This window comes from Grampus griseus (assembly GCF_964374135.1).
Source record: "Grampus griseus genome assembly, chromosome: 11".
Lineage (NCBI taxonomy): Eukaryota > Metazoa > Chordata > Mammalia > Artiodactyla > Delphinidae > Grampus > Grampus griseus.
The window spans coordinates 62,747,093-62,772,833 of NC_139005.1; the positions used below are offsets into that span (position 1 = coordinate 62,747,093).

Genomic DNA, 25,741 nt, shown 5'->3' on the forward strand with positions numbered 1-25,741 from the left:
GGGGTTGTGCATTGACTCACTCACCCAGAGTGAGTCATGATGTGCTCCTTCCACTGTGAACACAAGGAGTTAGAATAAACACACAGGGAAAAGGAGTAATGGTTAGAACAGATAAACTTACTAAACACGGAGGATAAAGTGCTTTAAAAGTGTTTTCTATTATGTTCTCAATAACCCTACGAAGCTGGTGCTTTTGTGCCCCAAGAATTAGGAAAGTGATCATGATAATTTTTCAAGATTATGCATCCAATAAGTGATAGAGCTAATATTTGAGCCCAGATCTGGATGATTCCAGTGCCTGACTCTTAACTACTGTATTCATTTTGCTAAAGCACTTAAAACATTAAAGATTACCTTGTTGAGAATGTATACTCCAAAAGAGCAGGGAATTCATCTTCCTTCTCACCATGGTATTCACTCCCAGTGCCCAACACAGTTCCTGATTTCTTTTTTTTTAATACATTTATTTATTTATTTTTGGCTGTGTTGGGTCTTGGTTGCTGTGTGTGGGCTTTCTCTAGTTGTGGCGAGTGGGCGCTACCCTTTGTTGTGGTGCGTGGGCTTCTCGTTGCGGTGGCTTCTCCTGTTGCAGGGCACGGGCTCTAGGCACACGGGCTTCAGTAGTACCAGCATGCGGGCTCAGTAGTTGTGGCTGGTGGTCTCTAGAGCGCAGACTCAGTAGTTATGGCGCACGGGCTTAGCTGCTCCGCAGCATGTGGGATCTTCCCAGACCAGAGCTCGAACCCACGGCCCTGCATTGGAAGGCAGATTCTTAACCACAGCCAGCAGGGAAATCCACAGCTCCTGATTTCTGTGATGCTTAATAAACTATCAGCTAAAAATAAATATTTTTGAATATTTATGAAGTTATGAATAATTGAGCAAAGTACTAAAGAGGTAATTTGGTCATGAATTACAAGATATTTAGATGTGAACGATAAGCCACTTTAAACTTTTGAGAAAAGGAGCAAGAAGAGAATTAAAATGACACTTAAGGAAGAGGTTTGAGTTGGATAGGAAGAATGGTGAGAGACTGGGAGGATGTTAGTCTAGTAAAAAAAATAAATAAATTTCAGTAAGAGAGATTGTCTGACAATTTAAAAATTTCTAGCAAAAAAACTCCATATTCCTTAAACTCTAAATGTGCTTTTGATTGTTATGGTGTTATGGCATTTTTTAAACTCCTTCCTTTGCAAAATTACATATTCCTAATTATTATATATATTATTATTATAATAGAAGCATTTTATTTTCAGAAGGCACTTGATGAAATTGTTGCTTCTGTAATGGTACAGTCACAGTCCTTGGCTCTCTAAATTTACACTTTGAGCAGTTGAGTCCTCTTGTCACCTGGCGCATGTACTCTTCAACACGTAACCAAGTTTTCTTTGTCCCCAGAAAACTATCTTCATATTAAACATAATAGCATCCTTGTCAAATGAAAACATATATGTGGGATAGTTTGCCTTAATCATTCTCCAAACTGGACATTAATCTCATATATTTTGAAAATTAATCTTTAATCACATTTTAAGGTTGGTGGGTTAAAGGTTAGCTAGCTTTATCATGCTTCTGTAACTCTTAGCTGATTACTAGAAGTATTATTTTGGTTTTGAAGCTATAAGCATAAAGAGAACAGGAAAGCAATAATTAATATATTTCTGCGGGGAAGTATAATGCCGTGGTTGAAATTCAAAACATTACCTAAAATTATCGATACGAGGTGAGTAGTCATATAGCAGGGAATGTGCCAAATGCTTGAAAATCGTTTCAGTTGCCAGTCAGTCTCACCACCTTTGCATTCATAACTACATGGGTGATGAGCTTGGATGTTTTCGCTTGGATAGAAAACTCAGATTGCTTTTCAGTTTGTCACAGTTATAATGGTAACTATTACTCAGGTATTACTCAGACCTGTGCATAATAGAAAAAAGGAAACCCCTTATTTCCTCATCTAAATGCAATGGGTGCCCAACACTTGGGTGAAGATCTTTGGAAGCAGAAATAAATTCTTAGATGGAAACTTTAACCCAACACAGTCACTCATCTTCTTGGAAGCTGAGGTTTTTCAAACCAGTTAGGTTAGAATGGGTGGCAGAAAATCTGAATATTCCCATCGAAAGATGTAAAACTATGAGGGAGAAAACGATGACAGTAAAGACATCCAAGCTAATGTGACTCTATTGTATGTGTGTGTGTTTGTGTGTGTTTCTTTGAAAATTTGGTAGATATTTTGCTCGATGATGCTGGTGATGCAACCGGACATAAAGATGGCCGCAGCGTGAAAATTATAGTCTCCATAAGCAAGGGCTACGGTCGAGCCAAGGTATTTCTTTAACCTTAAGTTCTTTATTACTAAAAGATGAGAATGACCATGAATCAAATAAGTATTTGTCATAGATATACTATCAGCAGTGATTGTCTTGGCATTGGCCTAATCTATTATAAAAGCATGAAAGTTAGGGACTCGAAAGAAATGACATCATCCTATAGGTAAAAATGTGTCTCAGTATGTCATGTTCATTCACTGAAAACAATATTGGTTGTCAGCCACCCTCATTTCTAAAACCAAAAAAGCACATTGCTTTCTTTGACATTAACATTTTGTCTAACTAAATACAGGTGATATTTATGATGTATAGAAACATGTTGCTAGAGCTGCCAAGATGGTCTTTGTACACAGAAGAGACTATAAGTTATATGGCTCTTCTAGACACTGGAAAGATATATTTTATTGAACTCAGTATGACAAATTCCATTGACGCTACTTGTGTGTATCATTTTAAAGCAAGGTCTTAGATGATAAGGCAAATATTCTAATTTTTCTGGAATCAAATATTGCCTTCAAATTGGCAATACCATTCTGACCCTAGCCTCTTCTTGAAACTAAAACTATTATTTCAAGTTGAAATTGTAGTTCAGTGGCCAAAACTACAAATTTATAAGTATCCAAAAATGTTTTATCAGACAGAAAAACAAAAAAACTTTAGAATTTTAAGATAATTGAAGTTTGAAAACTGAGCTAGCAATTGTGAATTTTTACACTGAGCATATATTCCAAGAATTCTAATGCCATAAACTTTCTGCTTGAGCTGCAGATCTGTGCCTGAATTTCCCAAGTGGGTCTTTATGTAAAAGACTGTAATAGTCTCAGTGAAGCTTAGATAGTCTAATGATCTCTGATTTGAAAGCAGCTGCTTAAAAGCACTGTATGAATGTCCATTTTGACTCAGTTACAATAACGCTGTAAAACAAGTTTTCTTTTTCAAAATAATTCTGAAAGATAATATTTTTGAACATTGGAAAGTAGTTGTCTTAGTCTTCTTGGGTTACCATAACAAAATACTATGGATTGGGTGGCTTAAACAACAGAAATTTATTTTCTCACAGTTATTAAGTCCAAGATCAAGGTGCTGGCTGATTTGGTTCCTGGTGAGGGCTCTCTCCTTGGGTTGCAGATGACTGCCTTCTTCCTGTGTCCTCACTTGGACTTTCCTCAGTGTTTGTACTTGGGGAGAGAGAAAGAGATCTGTCTCCTACTTCCCCTACTTAGAAGGCCACTAATCCCATGATGAGAGACCCACTCTCATGGCCTAATCTAGCTCTTATTGCCTCCTTCTGGCTCCATTTCCAAATACCATCAATTGGGGGTTGAGGCTTTAATATATGAATTTGGGGGGAGGAACACAAACATTCAGTCTGTAACAGTTGTTACAAAATAAGAATGGTTTGCTGTGAATTTCTCAACTTTTTCTGTAACAGATATTGGCTTCAGGTTATATCTAAATAGTGCTGATAATCATTTACCCTTATAAAGTTAAATGTTGCAGATGAAGAAATTGAGGCTCTGAGCCAGCTAAGTGACTTGAACTAACATCACATTTCTTAATTACATGGTAGATGTTGTGTGTTGTGGAATCCATGTCTTCTAACACCTGACTCAGTTATTTTTCCACCTCTTAAGGACTATGCAAGTTGGTGACTAGAATCAGGATTGTGATATATCAACTGTCTAATTATATATACTGGTGTCATGATCACTATCTCATGTAACCATTCCAGTCAACATAAAAACGGCTTCAGTTAGACTATAAATTGAATTGCTTACTTTTCTAATATATGTAGAAATTCCTCAAAATCCCATCCTACAAAAACGATAAATTTGGGACATTTGTTTGTATTATAAAGGAGTTCTTTGCTTGACAAAATGAGTCCTGTAGGATTCCCTGGCAAGTTCTTCTAAATGTTGAATTTTCTGATACATTCACAATGGGACCTGTGTTGTGAATATGTGAATGCCATACTACCATGACTAACTTATTTTTCAAAACTGGACTGGATATTAGAGATAACGTAAATAAAAAAATACACTGAGTTTTGGACTTAACAAAGATAAGATCACAAAAACATTAAGATGAGGCTCTAGGACTCATGATACAGTTCTGTTCCATCTCTATCACTATTTCCCTCCTACCAAGTTGCTTCTCTTCAGGAATGCACCCGCTGCATTAAAACGGAAGACTTGTTCTCTCCTGGCCCTTTCCCTTCTACTGAACAGGTCATGAATCAGTTTTCCTTGACCATACCACTTCATCTAATCTCTTTCTCTCTTGTTTTTGTTGCTATCCTGTTACTTTGTTAGTTAGTTTGTTTGTTTGTTGGGGTATTTTGTATAATCCACTGTGTATGTCTGTTATTATAAAACCCATAGGTTTAATATATATTTTAGTGTTAATCACCACTAATATTAATATTTTTTAGTAGAAGATATCATAATAAAAAAAGACACACAGTTGGATTTTATCTTGTTTTATTTTGTTCTTACTTAGGATCAGAAGTCTCAGGCATATTTGATAGGATCCATTGGTGTCAGTGGAAAAACCAAGTGGGATGTCTTAGATGGTGTAATTAGACGTCTCTTTAAGGTAAGTTGTGCAAGATATCCTGATATTAATTTTCAAATGTGTTTCATTTTGGATGCTTCCCTTAGCTTTAATGGCATAGAGATATCTGCTTTTCCTCTCTTCCATTTCAAATATTAAGGAAAGTTTTCTCTCTTTATGCTGTTTGATATTAATTGTTCTTATATTACCCATTTCTAAAATTCTTGATAGCTAGCTTCACATCCCCATGAGTTTTGTATTTGTTGTAGAGGAGTTGGACCTCTGTTTTGACTTTCCTTTTTTGTGTATACCATTTCAGGAATATGTGTTCCGAATTGATACATCCACTAGCCTTGGTCTGAGCTCTGACTGCATTGCCAGCTACTGTATAGGAGATTTAATTAGATCCCATAACCTAGAAGTGCCTGAACTGCTGCCTTGTGGATACCTTGTCGGCGATAATAACATCATCACTGTGAACCTGAAAGGTAAGAATAAAAATGAAAAGCACAGTTATATATTTTTTACCAACATTTCTTTTCTTTTCTTTTTTGCAGTTTCCCTTCAAATTTTCATATTTGAAAACTATGTTAACCACTTTGATAATTTTGATATGATATGAGCTGTATTTGTATTTAAAACACTAAAATCCTACTAAAAACACAAAAATCCAAGTAAATGAAATTCTTTGAGTTTTTGAGATGTAATTTCGAAGTTTCTTCAAGACTCAGAAAAACAAATGTGATGTAGCGAATTTCAATTTTCTAGATTTTCTCCATTATCATCTTAGATTTAGGGGAGATTCAAAAAGTTTATTGCATATTCCAAGGTAATATATTCATTCTTTTACCTTTAATTTTAAAATATGTATACCCGATAAGTACCCACTGGGGATAGAGAATGGAAGTTAAGAATCAGGGATGAGAAATTCTCTTTGCTTTGAATAATGTGACTAATTCTAGGCAAATGGAATATCTAAAGTATGCTTGTATCCATAATTCCTTGTTCATATATGTTAAAGAGTAAGAACACATCTATATAAACTATGGATTAATAGAGGGATTTGTCAATATTTGATTTTATGATTAAGGTAATTGGGTGAGTAAAAGGAGAAACTGTTGCTCTCCTTCTTAATTCCTTACCAAATACCTATTATATTTATATTTTTCAAAAGCTTAAGGGGTGGTACAGCTGGGATGTATAATGAGAGCTAGAGGGAAATAAAGAGAAGGAGGAAAGAGGAAGAAAAAGAGAAGAACGTACACACTTTTATACTTTTAATTTTTACATTTATTCTTAACAAAACTACCACCTTCAAAGAGAAGGAGGATTTTATGGTAGAATTCATAGTGATGCTTCCATCTCTTTGTGGAAACATAAGTGAGAAGCATGAAATAGACGAGGGAAGTCTAAGCAAAGAGGAAAAACCTGCTTTCATTTGGATGTTCACTCTGCCTTATTACTGATGTTTTCTGTCTTAAAATAGCAACACACGTGGGATCAAAATGTCAAGGAAAGTATCTTGCAAGGACTGCATTCCAATGGCTAACAAAGCCCACTTGCCAGTTGACACTATATTTTAATTTCAAGCTTATGTAGAACAATAAACCACACTCTTCCCTTTGTTTCTCCCTTCAGGGGTAGAAGAAAACAGTTTGGACAGTTTTGTTTTTGATACGCTGATTCCTAAACCAATTACCCAAAGGTACTTTAACTTGTTGATGGAGCATCACAGAATTATACTCTCAGGACCTAGTGGTACTGGAAAGACCTATTTAGCAAACAAACTTGCTGAATATGTAATAACCAAATCTGGGAGGAAAAAAACAGAGGATGCGATTGCCACTTTTAATGTGGACCACAAGTCTAGTAAGGTAAGTCAAGGCTCCTAAGACAACTGCTGCTATTTATCCGTGTCTTAAGCAGCTAAGCTTTAAGATTATATGAAACTTCCATATTGTACATGGAAACATAGCCGGCTCTTCGGCTGAAACTAGAATCTGGTGAATGACTAAACCCTATTTCATGAATTTGAACAAGACTGCTCAGTGACATTCAGGTATCAGGTATTCACAAGCATTGAGAATGGACAGAAGAAAAGGACAGAGTCTCTGTTGTCTGATTTCTCGTAGACATCATTTAGGAAGTATTAGAGCAGAAAGAGATCCATGCAAATACCACAGAAACAAGAGGCCATGACTCTTCCTGCAGGAATCAGAGCTTTATAAAAGCCAATACTTGGTCTAGGTCATAATAAGTAAGTAGGAATTAACTGGGATGTTGCAGCAATGGGGATTTGGGTGTAATTAATATATTCTAAGCAGAAATTCTGGGAGCAGCAATTTGTTTACATCATATTTCTATAGGATTTCTGCTTAGGAACCTTAGGAAATTGAACAATATTCCATTTCACCATCTGCTAAGGTTTAATGTACCATAATCATCCTGAGTGCTCTCAGCTCTTAAATAGGCATGAGGGACTATAAAACCTAGCCAGTACTTTCGTACATTCACAGTGAAATAAAGAATCCTAAGAAGGAAATAGTTGATGCCTAACATATTCCTAACACTGGACTATTTTTTCCTATAGTTATTTACATTCTCAATCGGTGCAACCTAAGGTTCTCTTAGGAAACTACATCTGGTATAAGCAATACCTTGAAGATATCCAGATGATACTGGGTTCTGTTGTTTTTCTAGAGATAACCTGGTTAGGTGATCTAAACTGACCCAGTCTCGCAGAAACCTCTGGCCTGCAAATTTTTAGAAAAGAAACATGACTCCCCAGAGCAACCCAAACCCACTGGATTCTTGACATAAACAAGACATTTAATTTAGTGAACAAAAATTTCTTAAAGGAGTAGTTCATTAAGTCCATATCACTGACCAACTGTGGGACCTAGGGCTGATTGTTAAATTTCTTTGTGCCTTACTTTTCCCAGCTGTAAAATGGGAAAAAATAGTGGGGTTGTGGTAAGGACTAAATGGGTGTGTATCTGTGTGTGTGTGTGTGTGTGTGTGTGTGTGAGAGAGAGAGAGAGAGAGAGACGGACAGACAGACAGATAGAAGCAGGGAGAGGGAGAGAATAGTACAAGTAGCAAGCACCACCTAAGGCTTGCCTGCAGTTATTAATTATAGCTCTTGGTTCCCAATACTGTAACGGTTTCTTACACAAATACACACAGACACATACAGACCACCCACCCCCATCACATACACGGATCTTTGTTCAAAATTGGCTTATATGTATTTTTCAAGGAGAACAAAGGTGTGTATAAAGCATGATGGGATCTCTTAATGTGGACTCAATACAGCACATGAATTCCGAATGTTTCTTTGGAACTCAACACTATTTGGATTGTGGTTGAACCACCCATTCTCATTTCAAGTAGAGAGAGACATGGCACCTGAGGCAGAATATTGAACTCTTCTTTTTTTTGAGGTACACGGGCCTCTCACTGTTGTGGCCTCTCCCGTTGCAGAGCACAGGCTCCGGACGCGCAGGCTCAGCGGCCATGGCTCAGGGGCCTAGCTGCTCCGCAGCATGTGGGATCTTCCCGGACCGGGGCACGAACCCGTGTCCCCTGCATCAGCAGGCGGACTCTCAACCACTGCGCCACCAGGGAAGCCTTGAACTCTTCTTTAAGCAGAAGCAGGAAGAGCACAGTTGTTTGCTTCAGCCTGCACCTTTAATGCCTCCAGTGAATTCTGGGTCTCCTCATAGCTTTATTTAAAAGCTTTTAGCACATTTTGTTTTCTTTTCAGCCAAAATGATGAAAGAATTGACATCTCTTAATTACCCTCAGTGCTCTCTTTGGTGTTTCCTTAATGTTGATGTGACAGAACTCTTTAGAAGTTATTTCTGTTATGAAAAAAACAAGTGGTTGGAAGATGAGAGAAGAATAGACTTATTAGAGGAAACAGGCATTTTGATAAAGTTGGAGAATCACTTAAAATCAAGTTTCGAATCAGATAGATTGACTTGGATATAATTCGACATGCTAAAATAAAGTAGGGGTAACTTAACATTAGTTCTAAAATTTGCCTCACTCCAAAATATACTGTTATATATAAGTTCTTTTTATTTCAGTTAAAAAAATGTTTAGTACTTAGAGATATTCTTAATAATAATTTATATGTCCTTTAAAATTTGATCAAATATATCCAGCACTCTTATTTTCTACTTTTTCTGAATAAAATCACTTGTGCCATTATGAGGTCAGTTTAATCTTTGTTATTACAAACTGATGAAAAATGAAGCTTGCCAAGAGCCTTTGAACAGAACAAATGATGCTAGTAAACAGTAATAGGAAGAAATCCATGGACAAATCACATGGCATTCATCACCAAGAAAGCACAAACTACAACTAACAAATGCTTATTGTTTCTTTAGGTTTGTAAGATTTGAATGAGCTGTCAGTAACGTTGCATACCAAGTCATGGCCAGAGAATTTGGCCAATTCTTGCCAAATTGTCAGAGAATCCACACTTTATTTTCGGGGGGTTGATGGTATGTGAGAGTGGTATAGAGAAATGGGGATGACAGGTTGGGATTGTAGGAAGGATGCTGCCAAGTGTAGATTTACTTAAGTAAAGGGTGAATGAGTACGAAATAAATTCTTTTCCTGAGAAATGGAACTGTGTAACTGCTGACATGCTTTCTGCTATGCCTTCGATAGCTCTGAAGAGACAAAGCCACAAATCACTCACTGATTCCAAAAAAAGCCAATAATAAACCATCAAATGAAAAAAATCTTTTCATGTTTTTGTTCCCTCTGCATTTTAGATTCTTTTCCTCTTCCCACTCTTCAAGCCCTCTCTCGAGTTGCCAGCTGGAATATTTTGATTGAAAGCAGGACACATAAACAGTTACACTTTGTGACATTTGATGTGGTGGGCCCAGAGGCTAGAGATGGATTAAGCAAAGAATATGTGGCCAACTGAAGCCACTTGGAAGGTTAGGTGGGAAAAGATCAGAAAGCTGGACTTGGCAGATTCATTCAGAGTGTGTCTGGAGTCAAAATCAGAGATAGCAATGATCAATAGTTTTTGTATAACTGCTGTGTTCTGTGTATATTTTCAAAGCATGGGATTCATCTCATTATCAATGTCCATCTAGTAGATATACCTGTTTTTTTCTGCCTGATTAGATCTTGGACATGAAACTTCTAATGCTAATGTATCAGTACTTCAATCTAAGATTTTACCCTGATTAAGCTAGAGTGGGGATCATGAAGTGATTTCAGAGAGGTTTGAGAAAACTCAAGTTGTATGACCAAATTATTTGTGTATGCCTGTTTCTACTTGTGACTGGTCCGTAGCTTTCATTAGATTCCCAAAGGGATCTACTACCCTTCTCAAGATGAGAGAGGACCACAATAGAATCTAATGGCCCTATTTTTCCAAAATCACCCGGTGATTCTTCTTTACCAAATTCAATTCAAACTTCTCCCCCTCCCCTGCCCCCTTCAGCTCCACCACCTCCTCCTCTCCCCCCACCTCTCTCTCCCTCTTTTGATCTGTATATACTAAATTGCTATAATTGATCCCCCCTTTCAAGAAATTGTTCTGATTTTCATGATTATCATTCTCTCCTTGTCTCCTTCCTACCCTCTAGTAAGCTGCTGCTCAGTGCCTTTCACTGACTGTTTTTCCTTCACCTTCCAGTAAATGAAAATATTCCCCAACATTCTGTTCTCTCCCACCTCTGTTCTCATCTGGATAACTCCCTTGTTTCAACTTGTATTGGCTCCAATTGGACACTATTGGCCATGCCCACTCTTCCATATGGTAGGCATTTCTATTAGCTTACAAGTATGTTTTCATTAGCATACTAAATATACATGTTTAGGAAAGCCAGTTTCAATTCTTGTGTATTTGTGATGTATCTGTGAAAATATATCACAAATCCATCTTCTTTCATCCATCTCTACTACCATTACCCTCCCACCCAAATAAACACTCTGTCACTTACTTGGACTATTGCAATTGTTCACTAACTGCTTGATTTACAACTTGCATTAAATCCCCCTCCTCTCTCTGCCTCTTTATCCTTGCACCTCATGGAAATAGAATGTCTTCTATTCATTCATAATTCTTCTTTCATAATTAAAAGCTGACCACATTAAAATCCTGCAGTGTTTCCCCACTGCTTTCTGCTCTAGGTCAAAAATCTTCCCATACTTCTACTATTTCTCTTGAGTCCCACAGTGTCTCTTGGCTTCAGCAATTTCAGTATCTCTTGACTGGTTTCTCTTCCTCCTTTGCAATATACTTACCACACTTTGAAATCATGATTCTGACTACATCACTCAGATCCCCAGAATAGTCAATGTTTCTTCACTGTCAGTAGGAAAAGTCCAGTAGTCTTACCAACCATTCAAGGTTGCAAACTTTCCTTTCCAATTTATTTACCACTCTTTCACAAAACATATACTACTGGGTTTTTCCTACATGGATATCATATTTTTATGTTTCTGCCTTTGTTCTTCTCCATCTATGAAGAAAGCTCTTCTTCCATTTTTAAGCATCACAGTATTACCTAATCTTTAAAATAAAGGGTTAATAGCAAATAATACACCACCACAAAGTCTTTCCCAGAAGCTACAAGTAATCTTTACATGCTCTGAACAAAGTCTTTAGTGTATATTCTTTTGAGGTAACGTATTAGTTTTCACTGTGAATTTTAGTTATCTATATACTGCCTAACCTATTCTGGGCAGTAAGCATCTTGAATGTGTTTTCCATTTCTAATTAATCATCCTATCCTTCACATGTATGTCTCCTTCGATAAATAAATTTCTCTACCCTGGGGAAAACAACAACATATGAATGGTGCACATGTTTATATAGTAAAATCCAAATTCCTCTGCATGGATTCAAAGTCTTTTCGATTTCCCCTTTCATTGAGATCACTACTGCCATGGACCATTTCTCTTGCAAAAGCAGAACACCAGTATTTCTCCCGACACATCACACACTCGTATCTTCCACCTCTTACGCTTTACTCTTTATTCTTCAATTATAGCTCCTGCCCTCATACGCTATAGTTCTATGAACCTTAAATCTGGATTAGATGCCTCTCTTTAGTTTTTCTATAGTGTTTTATGCATTTCAGTTATCACATTGCCTTGAGACTTCTTGTTGGCCTGCCTTTCTATCAGCTCTAATGCCTGAATATAAAAGTAATATAAAAGTACCTGGCACATAGTAGGCACTTGCTAAAGCTGTGTTGAAAGAGTAAAAAACTACATACTTATCATTTGGAATTCTATTCATTATTCAAGATCCATCATGAAATTGTTTTTTAACCCTGCTCAAGATGTACAAATGGAAAATGTCATTGTAAATATGCAAATATTATGGAAATGCTCTTACTGATTAGGATAATTCTAAGAAATCTAATTATATTTCTGGCCTACCCATCTGTGAGAGCAATCAGTGAACTGGTTATCATATTTAGATTAAAAGCTATTAGAAAGGAATAATATCTGTAAAGAACCAAGAAGCTTAATAAATGCTAAATGCTAATGTCAAGTGACCTAATGAACTATAACACATTTTGTCTGTTGTTATAAATTACAACAATTGCAAGCAGATAATAAATAAATAACAAATCAACCAACCAACCAACCAACCACAGTTTTATTTGAGTCCCAGGCCTGTATTTTCAGATGCACCTCATCAAAATGAATTGGAATTAAAATATTTAAAGTCTTATTGGAAACTTAGGGGGTACCATTTTGGATTTAGTGTATACTTGAAATTATAAGGTTTGCTAAAATCCATCTTTATCATTGTAATACCAAAAACAAGAATGAATCTCAGTATTTGTGGTTTATCCTAAGAGCTCATATCCAGCATTCTTTTTTTTTTTCACTTTTCTTCCAGGGAGAAAACAACTGAGGAGTGTGTCCTTGTGTTTACAGCTTTATATTTACTTCAGGTGTCCTGTACTGGCTTTTCTCTTTCCTTTAAAAGTGTATCCTCTCAACATTGGATGTTTTTTTGCTTTGTAGAGTAAGGTTTTATATCAATGGAATGATCTGTGAGTTTTAATCAAAGAACCTGGATGGACGACAAAATGTATCATTCCTAAACTATGAATTGCTTTCCATTGGTATAAATTTCTCATTAACATATTTGTTTTCTTTTTTTTTAAAGGAATTGCAACAATATCTAGCTAACCTGGCTGAACAATGCAGTGCGGATAATAACGGTGTAGAGCTTCCAGTTGTAATAATTCTTGATAATCTTCATCATGTGGGCTCTTTGAGTGATATCTTCAATGGTTTTCTCAACTGTAAATACAATAAATGGTATGCTTGTGAAATATTTTGAGTGATAAGATATGAAAAAATGGTGATCAAATATGCATTCTTGTGCCTTTATACCTTTTAAGACGTATAGTGGATGCTATTAATTTGAGAAGCCTTCATTACTATTATACCATATTTCCAAAGAACCTCTATGTGTTCATTAGAACATCTATTTATTCATTCAACAACTGCATCCCAGGCACTTTTATGGCAACATTACTTACTTGATGATGTTAACTTCTACAGGTATGCTGGAAGTCTGGGAGACCATTATCAATGATGGAATGTTTGAATCAGGGAAATTAAGAACTAGAACGAAGCTATAGAGCTCTTGTTTCACTCTTAGTCCATTTAAAGTTTAAATTCAGCCTTCCTATAGAAATAATTTTAATACATTCAGATATACCTCTCTCCACTAGTGATTCTAATTTTTAACTATTTACATGAAAGAAAAGGTTAAAGTAGGGTATAAAAAAAATCTGAAAACCCACTTAAGATTCACTATAGTATGGCCTCTAAAAAAAGACATATAAGAACAACAACATAAATGTTAGTTTTAATGGTGCAAGTAACCCAGTTATCTCTGCTAGAGATTTTTTAAATGTTAAAAATTAATCAGCATAAAATAAATATTGAAACAAGAATACAAATTCTTTCATGTTATTAAGAACCTTTGAAATAATTATGAAACAAAAGAAAAAAATTAATGAATTAGATTATAAGCACAAGAATCATAAGATGTTGGAGTAGAGTGAGATCACTGCGATTATTCTGTCTAATCTTTTCATTTCATAGATGAGAAAACATGGGATTAGAGAGGGAAAATGATTTGCTTAGGATGCCAGATCTGAAATTAGAACCCCAAATCTTAATTTCCAGTTCAGTGATCTTTGTCATTTTCCAACCAAACACTACAAAATTACCCTTTTACAGCCTAATGTTAAAATGGAAAAATCCATATTTATCTAAATTGTTTTCGCAGACAATTTTAATGTATTAATCTCTTTTACCTTTAGTACATATAAATTTTCTTTTTTTTCCCCAGTCCATATATTATTGGAACAATGAATCAGGGAGTTTCTTCATCACCAAATCTAGAGCTGCATCACAATTTCAGGTGAAGATAAATTGAATTTTTTTAATATTGTCTCTTTTCTGTTTGCTTTTGGTTATTGTTTTTTCCATTTGTACGTTGAGAAATCCTGCCATTGGTGACCTGGGGTGTGAAAATAATTCTCACTTCTTCTGACACTCTTTCTCAAGCAGACATTTTGTGTTCCTCAATCTGTAATCAGAAGTGTTTCTTTCAAAAAGAAGAAAAAAGAAATGTTTTTTCTGCTCACTATGTCCTGGCTAAAGTAGAGCACTTTTTTTCTAAGTGTGAGAAATGTGAAGACAGTTCCTATTTCAGGATTTGTGATTCTCCTACAGAAGAGTGCTCAGCCTGTACATGCCCACTCACTGCTGTGACGCACATAAGCTTCTCTTTAGCTCAAGATGAAAAGTTAGTTACAGTATAGCTCTAATGCTAATAGACCTTCTCATCCCTTTGATCATTAACATATGGCCACCAATTAAATTAGGAACATTATTACTTTATATTGGAAAGAGAATCACTGTAGACTTAAAGTTTCATTTATATAAAAGTTTAATTTATATAAAGATTTCTGAGTTTTTGGTTTTTTTCTCTCTTTTTGTAGGTGGGTACTATGTGCAAACCACACAGAACCAGTAAAAGGCTTTTTAGGCAGATATCTTCGAAGGAAACTGATAGAGTTGGAAATTGAAAGGAACATACGCAATAATGACCTAGTCAAAATTATAGATTGGATTCCTAAGACATGGCATCATCTCAACAGTTTTTTGGAAACACACAGTTCTTCTGATGTTACCATTGGTGAGTTCCAAAATTGCAATATGCCATTTTCCAGGAACTACGAGTACGTGGTAAAGATGGCCAGATTGGAGGGCAGAAAATAACAAGTGAAGCTAATGTTTTTCAAACTTCCAGAGATTTAAGTTTTCATTTTTTTTTCCTTCTGAAAGTTTGCCTTCTTCCAAGCTTTGCATAAATATTTCTAATTAGATTCATTTTGTCTGACTATTATGGTTTACTAAGATTTTACTGACATCGAATAAGTTTAATATAGACAAATATCTAAAAATCAGATAACCATTTGAAATAAATTGTGTCTGTTTAGAGTACCTTTCTTTATGCTAATAGCAAATATTAGCTTATGGCTCATATCAAATATAGTTGTGAGAGAAGATTTTAGTTAGAGATAATTTAAGTGTTTTATATTTTTCATGAAGACAAAATTGTTTGAATTATTTTCTTGAGTTGGCATAAAGATGTTTGTTTTTGTATTCCTTCTTAAATTGCATGAAAAAAATGTCCCTTTCCCATTGCGGTGGATCATAAAGACATACTCACTAAAGACACAGGGTAAATTAGAAAGAACAATTCTATATTTGTGATCAGAAGACCAAGGCAGAGACCCACTTCTGCAAATAATGACATATTTTGTATTTGACAATTCATTCCAGCATAGTTTTGTCATTTGTAAAATGGGGCAGATTGACTGGATTATGACCTTTAAGGTTTCTCCTAATGCTAAAATGTTACATTTTAGATGAAGGTTTTAGTGTAAAAAGAAAGGAGGGTCCTGGAGATTGAGTCTTCAGTGAAACACACTTTAATATAATCAAACTGGCCAAGATTATAATTTTCTAAGAATCCTATAAGAAACATTCCCCCCAAATGGTGTCTAAATATGGGTTTAGATTGCTACATATAATGGTTCTTAAAAATGTTTTGTTATTTGTTTCTTCTCAGGTCCTCGACTTTTCCTTCCTTGCCCCATGGATGTAGAAGGTTCTAGAGTATGGTTCATGGATCTCTGGAACTATTCTTTGGTACCTTATATTCTGGAGGCAGTGAGAGAAGGTCTGCAGGTATAGTACTCAATTTTCTTTACTGTTTTAAAAAACTAAGTGAAAAAAATCATCCTTTAAAAGCAAAAATAATTCATTTCTCTGAGTATTTGTGCAGAAAAATAAGGCATGAACTATATAAATATAGTGGTAAAGTTTGAAAGAACAAATAGTATACACTACTTTTTTTCTGTTCTGAGAATAAATATGTAGGAGAAAGAGAAAGCACAGTTATTCTAACAAGTACACATTGAAGGCCAAATTTATTGCCATAGGTGTTTACAGACCTGTTTTTTTAAAAATATTTATTTATTTATTTATTGGCTGCACTGGGTCTTAGTTGCAGCACCCGGGATTTTCGTTGCGGCACGTGGGCTCTTTGTTGCAGTGCGCAGGCTTCTCTCTAGTTGTGGCACGCAGGGTCATTAGTTTCGACGCGAGGACTCTCTAGTTGTGGCACATGGGCTTAGTTGCCCTGCAGCATGGGGGATCTTAGTTCCCTGACCAGGGATCGAACCAGCGTCCCCTGCATTGTAAGATGGATTCTCAACCACTGGACCGCCAGGGAAGTCCCCAGACCTGTGCTTATTAGATAGCTAGTTAATTGCACAGTTCTGCATCTTATAAGAAAGGCATGTTTATATGGACCTTGATCATTTATTCCCTTCTTATCTAATCTGCAACAAGTAGTTTTTGCTTATAGTTTCCTTGCTTTAGGATATTTCTTTGTTTGAAGCCCTTTAACGTCACTTGTACGATCCTTTACTATTTATGAGGGTGCTCTAAATCTAAGGCATTTGACTTTTTAAAATCTATGGCAGGCGGGTTTAGGAGCGCCCCTGCTGTCCCTGTCATCCACCTGTCATCCACCCCTTCTATTTACTCTTCACTAAGAAGTCAAAATATATCACTAATAGGAAAACCCTTTTTCTTCAATAAAATGTATCATCCCTTTTCCATCACTCTTGATTTTTTCCTTATATTGAAGTTGAAATTTCACGAAATTGTAGAATTATAAAACTTACGTGTGAATATTTTAAGATTGATATTGTATAATTACCAAACTTGTGGCAGAAAAATCCAGGCATCTTTACAATAACTTAGCTAAGGTTTAGGTAGTATTTTGCTTAGGCATCTCTATTTCTGGTTATCACAACGGCTGCTAGAATCAAGACATACTTCATGCTTTTCACATTTTGTCATCTGCATTACTGTGTTAAGTCTTTATTTTACTGTCTAAAAAAACTGGTTTTCTATTTTACTTCATTTTGCTTCCTTTTACCATCATGCTTTCCTCACCTAGTAGAAGGCATGGCAGTGATTTAGAACTATCATATTATGAGGGTGTTCTGAAAATTCAGAGGTAATGATCCTAGAGAATGCTATCAATTGGTTCTAATCCATATTTAAGTAACTCAATTTCATATTTTTAAGGGTATAAGCCAAACTAGCCCCAGAAAGTGTCTCCAACAAAATTAAAGACTGTACCAAAGGTTTTTATTTTTCAAGTATAACATAGCACATGTGAGGATTCCTCTAAAACTATTATGCTATCTCAGATGTGAGTTGGGTCTCTTGATTTCAACCATTTTTACCAAAAATATATATATATATATTTTATGAAAATGTATTTAAAGTATTCACGGTCATAATTTTAGAATAAATATTTAAATGAATTATTTGTTCTCTAGATACTATTTCAGTATTAATAAACTATGATCCAAATCTTTATATGTGAAATTCTCCTTATTTCATATTCATTTGCTAATATCTAGAAAGAATTAGAAGCGTTTTAAAAACTCAAAAACCATAATACCTAAAAATCCTTAGATCTCATTTTTTTAACTGCATAGTGTTTTTAATATTTAAGTCAATATTATTTATAAAACACTGTCCTGAGAATTATCATACTATAAAGCTTCCATTTAAACAAAGGCATGATCACTAAGGTAATACCAGTTTCCCAAACTGAGAGATACTTCAAAAAAATTTTTGAGACGGGATTAAAAGATCTCAAGTTTTTTGCTGTGGTTCTAGATGTTTAGTAGTAGGTTAGTGTGAAAGCTGGTTCAACCATGATGTAGGGAGTAGCTGGATGTTGGTGGGGGTTGGTGGCAGGAGGCAGGAGGAATTCAGCACTTGGAGAGAAAAAGGAAAACCCTTTGGTGAGTAGAGAGTTCTCATTGCTACTGAAGGATATGCTGGACCAGAAGTCTGTTGGCAGATGATGTTCTTGGGATGGTCCATATGTGACTTCTGGAGGAACAGGAAAAAAAGGAACCACACATGTCATGAACCATTTCCTTGGCTATCCTGGCAACAAAGAACCATGCATTGGAACAAGAGGTGGAAAAACAAAGCATGGTTACAAAGATGAAAATCTGAGTTGAGAGGAACAGAAAAAGCTCTCTTCAAATGAAGGCTGATACTTTGATGGAGAACCGTATGGGGAATACACTTTACCAGATGTTCTAGTTGAAAAAAAACACTGGTGATGCACTGGATTTCAATTTTTATTCTGATGATTCTATCTTTATTGAAACATCAACCATCAGATCTCCTGAATGTTTAAATTTCATTTCTTTCAATTCTTCTTCTATAGCATCTATTTTACTCTGAAATATAGAATTGAGCCTGTTTAGCTTTCTATTGGTCACCCCCAATTTTGCTGTCCCTGATGATTCTTCAAAAGGCTGGCATCATTTCCTTTCCAAGAATTATATGCTTTCCTTCAATTAGTTTAAGTTGTAAAGCAAGCTATGTTTTACATCCTCTATAAAGTAGATTTTTAACTGAGAGAAATTTTCTGCTCTAAAAGAAGAGAACTATTAAAAAAAAAAAAAAAGAAAACTAACCATTGCCACCCCTACCATCATCTAAAGAAATGCACAGCTATCAAGACCTGAACTTTTTTTTTTCTTAAGACAAGCTGCCACAATGTCATACAACTTCTCCAGGAAAAACTCAAAAGACAGTTCCAAGGCAGCCATGGGCTTTCATGGCCTCAATGTCCGCCATTTTGCTTTTGTCTCACTGAACCACAAGAAGGCACATAGAACACTTAACACGGTGTTCTGTGCCATCCACGACCAAGATGTGTATACACCTAGTAACCAAGATTGCCCTCAGTGGAGTAGGAGAGTCCATTAAAGAACTAGCGTACCCATGTTACTGTCCTCTTCTCTTAATTTTAACTTTTCTTTCTGTGCCCCTGTGGCTTATACTTTTTTTTTTTTTACCAAATCCCATCAACCTCTTTCTCCTCAGTGTGCCCTTCCCAGTTTGGTTTTGGCTTTGCGTTCAGCTTAAAAATTCTTTAACATCGCTTGGATTCATCTGCCCTCTACTCCACTGCCAGTACTTTAACCAGGCTTTATAATCTCTTTCTATTAATTTTCTCCCTCCATATGAGTTTTGACAAATCTTTCATTTCCCATGATTCTCCTCTTTTACTAGTGGCCTTATAAAAAAATATCTAAAAAGAGTTTTAATGGGAAGCAGTGAGATTATAGAGGAAGTTAATCTGAGGGAAATGGTTGTTGGAGAAAGGATTCTTATTTTCAAGGAAAAATTTGAGTAGAATGAAGTGGACAGAGAAAAGAAGTCTCTTTTATTCACCATCTTTCCAAAGTGCACTTTAGTAAAGAAAGCTATTTAGTGTCTAGCTTTTTAATTTTTCCATTACTGGAACTTTCCTTTCTCAATGATGAGCTTTCTTTTAGTTTGTAAAATTACTAACAAAGATAAATGGGGCAGCCATTTCTTCATGTATTTAAAATAAAGCTCCCTCATGCTCTCCCCCAAATGTTGATAATCTATCCCAAATGTTCAGCTTTATTTTGTCTCAAGCTTTATTTTGTCTAGCCTTCAAGTTTTAAGTGAACTATATAGAGAGATATATGTTTAAAATCTGGAAAATTGTGTATGGACACTTCATTCCCCTGAGTCCTGTAGGAACTCAGTGTGCAAAGGAATCAATCAATTAGTAGTCACCTTTTGTACTGAATAGAAATGCATTTGATATGTGCTAAATTTGTGATCACTTTTTAGATGTATGGGAAACGAGCACCCTGGGAAGATCCCTCAAAGTGGGTGCTTGATACATACCCATGGAGCTCAGCATCTTTGCCTCAGGAGGGCCCAGCATTACTTCAGCTGAGACCAGAAGATGTTGGGTATGAGGGCTGCATATCCACAAAGGAAGCTACAACCTCAAAGCACATTCCACAAACTGACACAGAGGGGGATCCCCTGGTAAGAAGCTGATGTTTGGTTCTTCCTATGTAATCTTGACTATAGTGTGCGGTCATTAGTATTTATGCATCAGAGACATTAGTTATCCTAGGTAATATTTGAAACTGTCCTGATATTGGTACTCAGTTTTAAAATTTTTACCTTTGGCCTAGTTTCATTGGGTGAAACTCTTAAAATGAAAGACCAAACTCATATGCTTAAAAATAATCAAAAAACACTGAAACCAGGCTGAACTCTGCAGCCATAATTTTTCTTTTTTATGCAGAAAATTGTGTAAATAAATCAATAAATTTTAAACATTCAGTACTCAATTCATTAGGTATGTAAGAGAAAACTGAATTTTGTTCTAAAATGAAAGAAACCAAAAGAATATAATCTAATGTATGCTTGAGGAACTAAAGAATGTTTTACACGTATCTGACTAAATTTAGAATTAGTCCTCTGTTGGCAACAGTAGGGAAGAATAAACTGACTTGAAATCAAAGGGATGTTATTCTCTGCCTTGCTCAGTTTGCAATCATGAAAGGCTTAATATAAGTCAGTAAAACTCCAAAGTATGAATACTCTGAAAATATTAAGTACATGATAGGAAAATGACTTTATTTTTGTATGTATATTTTATTTTTAGAGATGACTTTCCATAGATTGGTATCAAACGTAATGTGTTTGTTAGCTTACTATTCTCTGACTAAAGGGATCACTGGGAAACCAATACAGAAAGAAGACATGCTGAGATAAAGGTCATTATGTTACTTAAAACAAACAAAAAAGGAAATGATTAAAATCATAATCTATAACTACACCTAAAGACAGAAAATGACTTGCTATCTTGTGGAATACCCTTATACCAACAACCCCGACATGTATATGTCGTCATCATTTCAGCTGATCATTCTGAATATTTGGGGGTTTATATGTGAACCATCTGATAAAGTTTCATGATTTTTTTCCCAACAAAATGGACACACACAGAAGATTTTGCATACTATTTCAAGAAGTTCCATAAAGTCACAGAGATATAAACATTGACCTACTTAGAGCCCAGGTATCTCTTATTTAGGACTTTTGATCTAGGCTATAAACTTCTTAAGGGCCTGGAGTTGTATTTTTATAACAAGTGTCTGGCCCTTTAGCTCATACGTAGCTAGAAATCAACAGTGGTGGTGGAATTGGTTTGAATTCTGCATAATTGTGAGCAGACACTAAGTAATTCCTGACAGGATGATTAAAATGTAATAGAGTAAAATTAAGCCTTAGAGGACAAATATGGGTTATTTCCTCTGAATTTTTTATAAATTCCAGTTGTCCTTTTACAGATTTTAATACAGTTCCTGATAAAGGTGAGGTGTTTATAAGGTTTGTTTTCAGGGTTACTCTACAGAGTATGGGACATTTAAGGGATGTCTTAAATTTTCCCAATTCCCATAGTCCTGGTCAGCTAAACCCATTAATCACTCCTTTCCCTGGCTCAGAATGCTCTTGTCTTCTAGTATGGAAAAGAGATCAGGATCTCCACATTTTGAATGAGAATTTCGGTAAAAAATATCTCTGATTCCTAACCTGCTGCTCACCTAAACATCTTAAGGAACAAGGGGTTATGATATCTGACATGTTAAACGACAAAAACCTTATCATCTAAAAATCTTTGAATTAGGCACATTCTGATAGAGAAGTAAGTACCTCTCCGCATTTATTGCTCTATATTTTTATAATTATTGACATAGGTAAAAACATATTTGCAGTCCAATCTAAATCAGAAAAAAATCTACTATTTAATGTCAGTAATATATTTTTGAATCTGAACACGGATGCAAGTGTTTGGCACATCTCACAGTGTTTAAAAATATAATGTGTATTCATCATCAACAAACTCATTAATTTCATTCATTCAGTAAATATTAGTAAATAATAAGTATGTACTCAAGGCTAAGACCTGGTGATCAGAAAATAAATTAGATCTCATTTCTGATCTTAAGAAGCTCACAGTCCAGCCGTGGAGAGAGACATGTATATATATAAATTATAGTAAAATAATGATAGAAGTATATCCTAGATAGATATATCCTAGATAGAGTTGTGAGTCTGTTGAGGAAGTGATTAGGAGAAAGCTCCAGAGGAGGAAAGGCTTGAGCTAGGTCTGGAAGGATGAATAGAAACTCATCATGGGGTTGGGTGGGGAAGATCCAAAATTAAGAAAATAGCACGTGAAACGTGATGGAACAGTACAGTAAAAATAATGAGTTTAGGGAGCTGTATACAAATTGTTGGGATTAGAACAAAAGGGACGGGAGGAATTACAGCTACAGAAGTCTGCAATTGTAAAATCATGTGAAGCCTTGTTTATCTTGTAGGAAGTTAAAATTTTATCACGCAGACGATGGGGAGCCACCAAAGGTTTTTGAGCAAGGGACTTACCTCATTAGATTTGCAGTTTATAAAGGTCACCTTGATAATAGAATAGAGGGCAGATTAAAGGAGAGAGGATGGAGGCTGGGAGACTAGCAGATGTGTAAATACCAGGGATGATAAGGACCTGACGGAGGTGTTACAACTGTAAGACGTTATATTTCTGACCCTGGGTATGGGAAAGAAGGAGGGGGGAAGAGAGCAAGGAAATACTTTTGTAGAGAATAATGATCTATCCGAGTGACTGCTGAATGGTATGGAACCTTACCTCCCTCTTGTGATCTCCTTTGACTTGAATGTACAAAGCAACCCTATGAGAAGGCAGAGTAAAGCCTTCATATGTATTTATTATGAATCTGAGATTCTGAACTTATTCTAATAGAACATATTTACTATATGGCACCATTTTCAAAAATTAAGACCTTAATAATACTGTTATTACACGGTGAAACTTCTACAACAGTCAGCATTCAAGTGATTTCAAACATTTGTGACTGAGATAGAAGCACAACCCTTGAAACCATTTCTGCTCTTGGAAGGTGCTCAAAACACAAATCTCTTTTACAAATCATCTTCACCCAGATGCTTGAATATACAGCCGGCTACTAATAAGGGAGGGGCTGACAAAAGAAAGGAAAAAGAGAATATGAAGGTAGGGGTGTGTGTGTGTGTGTGTGTGTGTGTGTGTGTGTGTGTGTGTGTGTGTGTGTGTGTGTGTGTGTGTGTGTGTGTGTGTGCACTCACACGCTCGAGAGAGACAGAGAAACAAAGAAGAGAGGAGAGAGAGGGCAAGAGAGAAACAGTATATTGAGGGAGACATTTAGCTTTTTGACTCACTGGGTTTAAGAGGTTATCACCAACTACTTTAATTTCATATCTTTATGTAGCTAGTTTAATAAATTCAGGGAATTAGACAAAAAATTATATTGAAAAATATTGTCCTGAAGAATATTAAAATGACTTTAAAATATGCTGTAACTGTAGCTTCTTCGTCAGAAAGGCATCCTTGCTGGAATTGGTAATTACCAGTTTGTCATTTTATTTCACAGGTCTTTTTTGAACACACATTTTACACTGAGCATACAAGCATGCAGAGCCTAACATATGACTAAGGAATCCTTTTTAGATTTCTCCTTTCTTTGGGATCAGATTCCCTGTATTTCTAATTTGGAAACAAAACCCAAAAAAACTTTGATTACATTATGAAATAGCAAAGTTAGCATGCATTAAACAATACAAACATTATTACAATTTACAGAAACCCTTGATAAGAAAACAACCCTCCCGAAGGCATGTGCCATTTTTTCTGTGCTTTCTAAAACTGTTGAACCATTTATTCATGATTCACTTTTAAACAGTCTTTCTTTTTCCATCCCTACCGGTGGATCTGCAGATCTATTAAAATCCAAGCAAGGTGCCTGCCTTTTATTTTCTAATACATGGAAATGCTAGCTGTCTTTCTCCCCAGCTGCTTTCACGCCTACGTCCCTTTTATGAGAACAAACATTGCCATTGTCCTATAAGGCTGGGAAACTTGAGACAGCCGCTCTTGTTCCAGAAGGTGGTTGTAGTTTTCAGTGAGTTATCCATCATATTTTAGCCAGACATTCAACAACCACAGAAACTTGACAGTGATTCTTCCCTCCTCCCTCTTCCAACGTTCATGGTCGGCTTCATTTGGTCACCTCTCAAGGTCAGCTCCTAAGCAGCAGATGGGGGGCTCCATTCCACTCCATCCCCACCTCCTCTCCAGGGACTGTGTCCAGGAGCCCGTGTGTGCATCCGCCTGTAGGAACATTCAGGACTTTCAGTTGTCATTCAGTGCTTTCTGCTTCTCGCAGCCAAAGAGCTGGGCAGCTTGGTGTACTCTCCAGCCACGAGCCCAGATGTCCAGCTGTGATACAGTTTCCTTTCCCCTCTCCCTGCTGGAGCTGTATTCATTTACAACTGCAAATAAAAGACTTATGCGGAGGCCCTATTTTGTCCTTATGGTTTGCTGTTGTAGTCACGTTTGGGAGAAACCGTGTAGGAGCCAGGGGCAGCTAGTAAAAATCTACAATTTTTTTCCGTTTCCCTTGGAGGGGATGAGATGGGTCGTCGTGTGGCTCGGGGCCGTGTGTTTTCTGGGACTGGCTTCCTCCGTGCATGATTGCCTCCATCGATGTCTCCTTTTCTTTCTTCAGATGAACATGCTAATGAAACTCCAAGAAGCAGCCAATTACTCGGGCACACAAAGCTGCGACAGTGATAGCACCAGCCACCATGAAGACGTTCTGGATTCGTCTCTTGAATCTACCCTCTAGAGGGTGAAAAAAGTTAGTGGAAAAGACTATGCTTTAGAAAAAGAAAAAAAGGTTAAAAAGTAAGGTATTTTCACTAAACCACTGACAATATGAAAGCACCCTGTCCAGGGCCCTGATCCAGGGCCGTGGTCTCCGAGGAGGCAGTAGAACTAAGTTTGAACCGCCAAGATGCTAAATTGACACAGAAGTGTAACTTGCTTTCCTTTCTAGGCATTTTTATATCCGTGGAGTGATGTAAGGCTCCATTACTCAACTGGAAAGGACCCTAATGACAGGGCAACTGAATAGATTGCACATGGGATAGCCAAACTGGACTTTCTGTTTTTCCTCTTTAAAAGTTTACAATGCAGACCTTTTTTTGTTGTTGTTCCTTCCTTTGGTTTCCTCTGAGGGGCTGTTCTCCCCAAGCAGGGTCCATTCTTCTGATCCGTCCAAGCTCCTTTGTGCCACATGGTGCTGGTCACGGAGCCCCAGTAGTGTTTGTGTTGTGCGCTCACCCCATTCCTAAATGAAGAGGCCAGGCCTCCGCAAGCACAAATGGAATTGTGCAACCGCCAGGGGAAACACTGCTGTGACAAGCTGGAGAAGTGCCAGTGTCATTCAACTGCCATGATCACAGGATGTGCTCCACCCACTTTTTAG

General features: G+C 36.4%; 1 protein-coding gene across 3 annotated transcripts in view; it reads left to right on the top strand.

Annotated features, from left to right (window-relative positions):
- NAV3 (neuron navigator 3) overlaps positions 1-25,099 on the top strand; it is a gene marked incomplete at both ends in the record, with an annotated part of 362,535 nt that extends 337,436 nt beyond the window's left edge. For all 3 annotated transcript variants that reach the window (XM_082666667.1, XM_082666668.1, XM_082666669.1), the window contains 10 exons: positions 2,229-2,326; positions 4,830-4,925; positions 5,203-5,371; positions 6,522-6,757; positions 13,048-13,202; positions 14,248-14,319; positions 14,903-15,099; positions 16,039-16,157; positions 20,187-20,390; positions 24,980-25,099. In XM_082666667.1, the coding sequence (XP_082522793.1) occupies positions 2,229-2,326; positions 4,830-4,925; positions 5,203-5,371; positions 6,522-6,757; positions 13,048-13,202; positions 14,248-14,319; positions 14,903-15,099; positions 16,039-16,157; positions 20,187-20,390; positions 24,980-25,099 (1,466 nt within the window). The remainder of the gene's footprint in view (positions 1-2,228; positions 2,327-4,829; positions 4,926-5,202; positions 5,372-6,521; positions 6,758-13,047; positions 13,203-14,247; positions 14,320-14,902; positions 15,100-16,038; positions 16,158-20,186; positions 20,391-24,979) is intronic.
- Between the last annotated feature and the right edge of the window lie 642 nt (positions 25,100-25,741).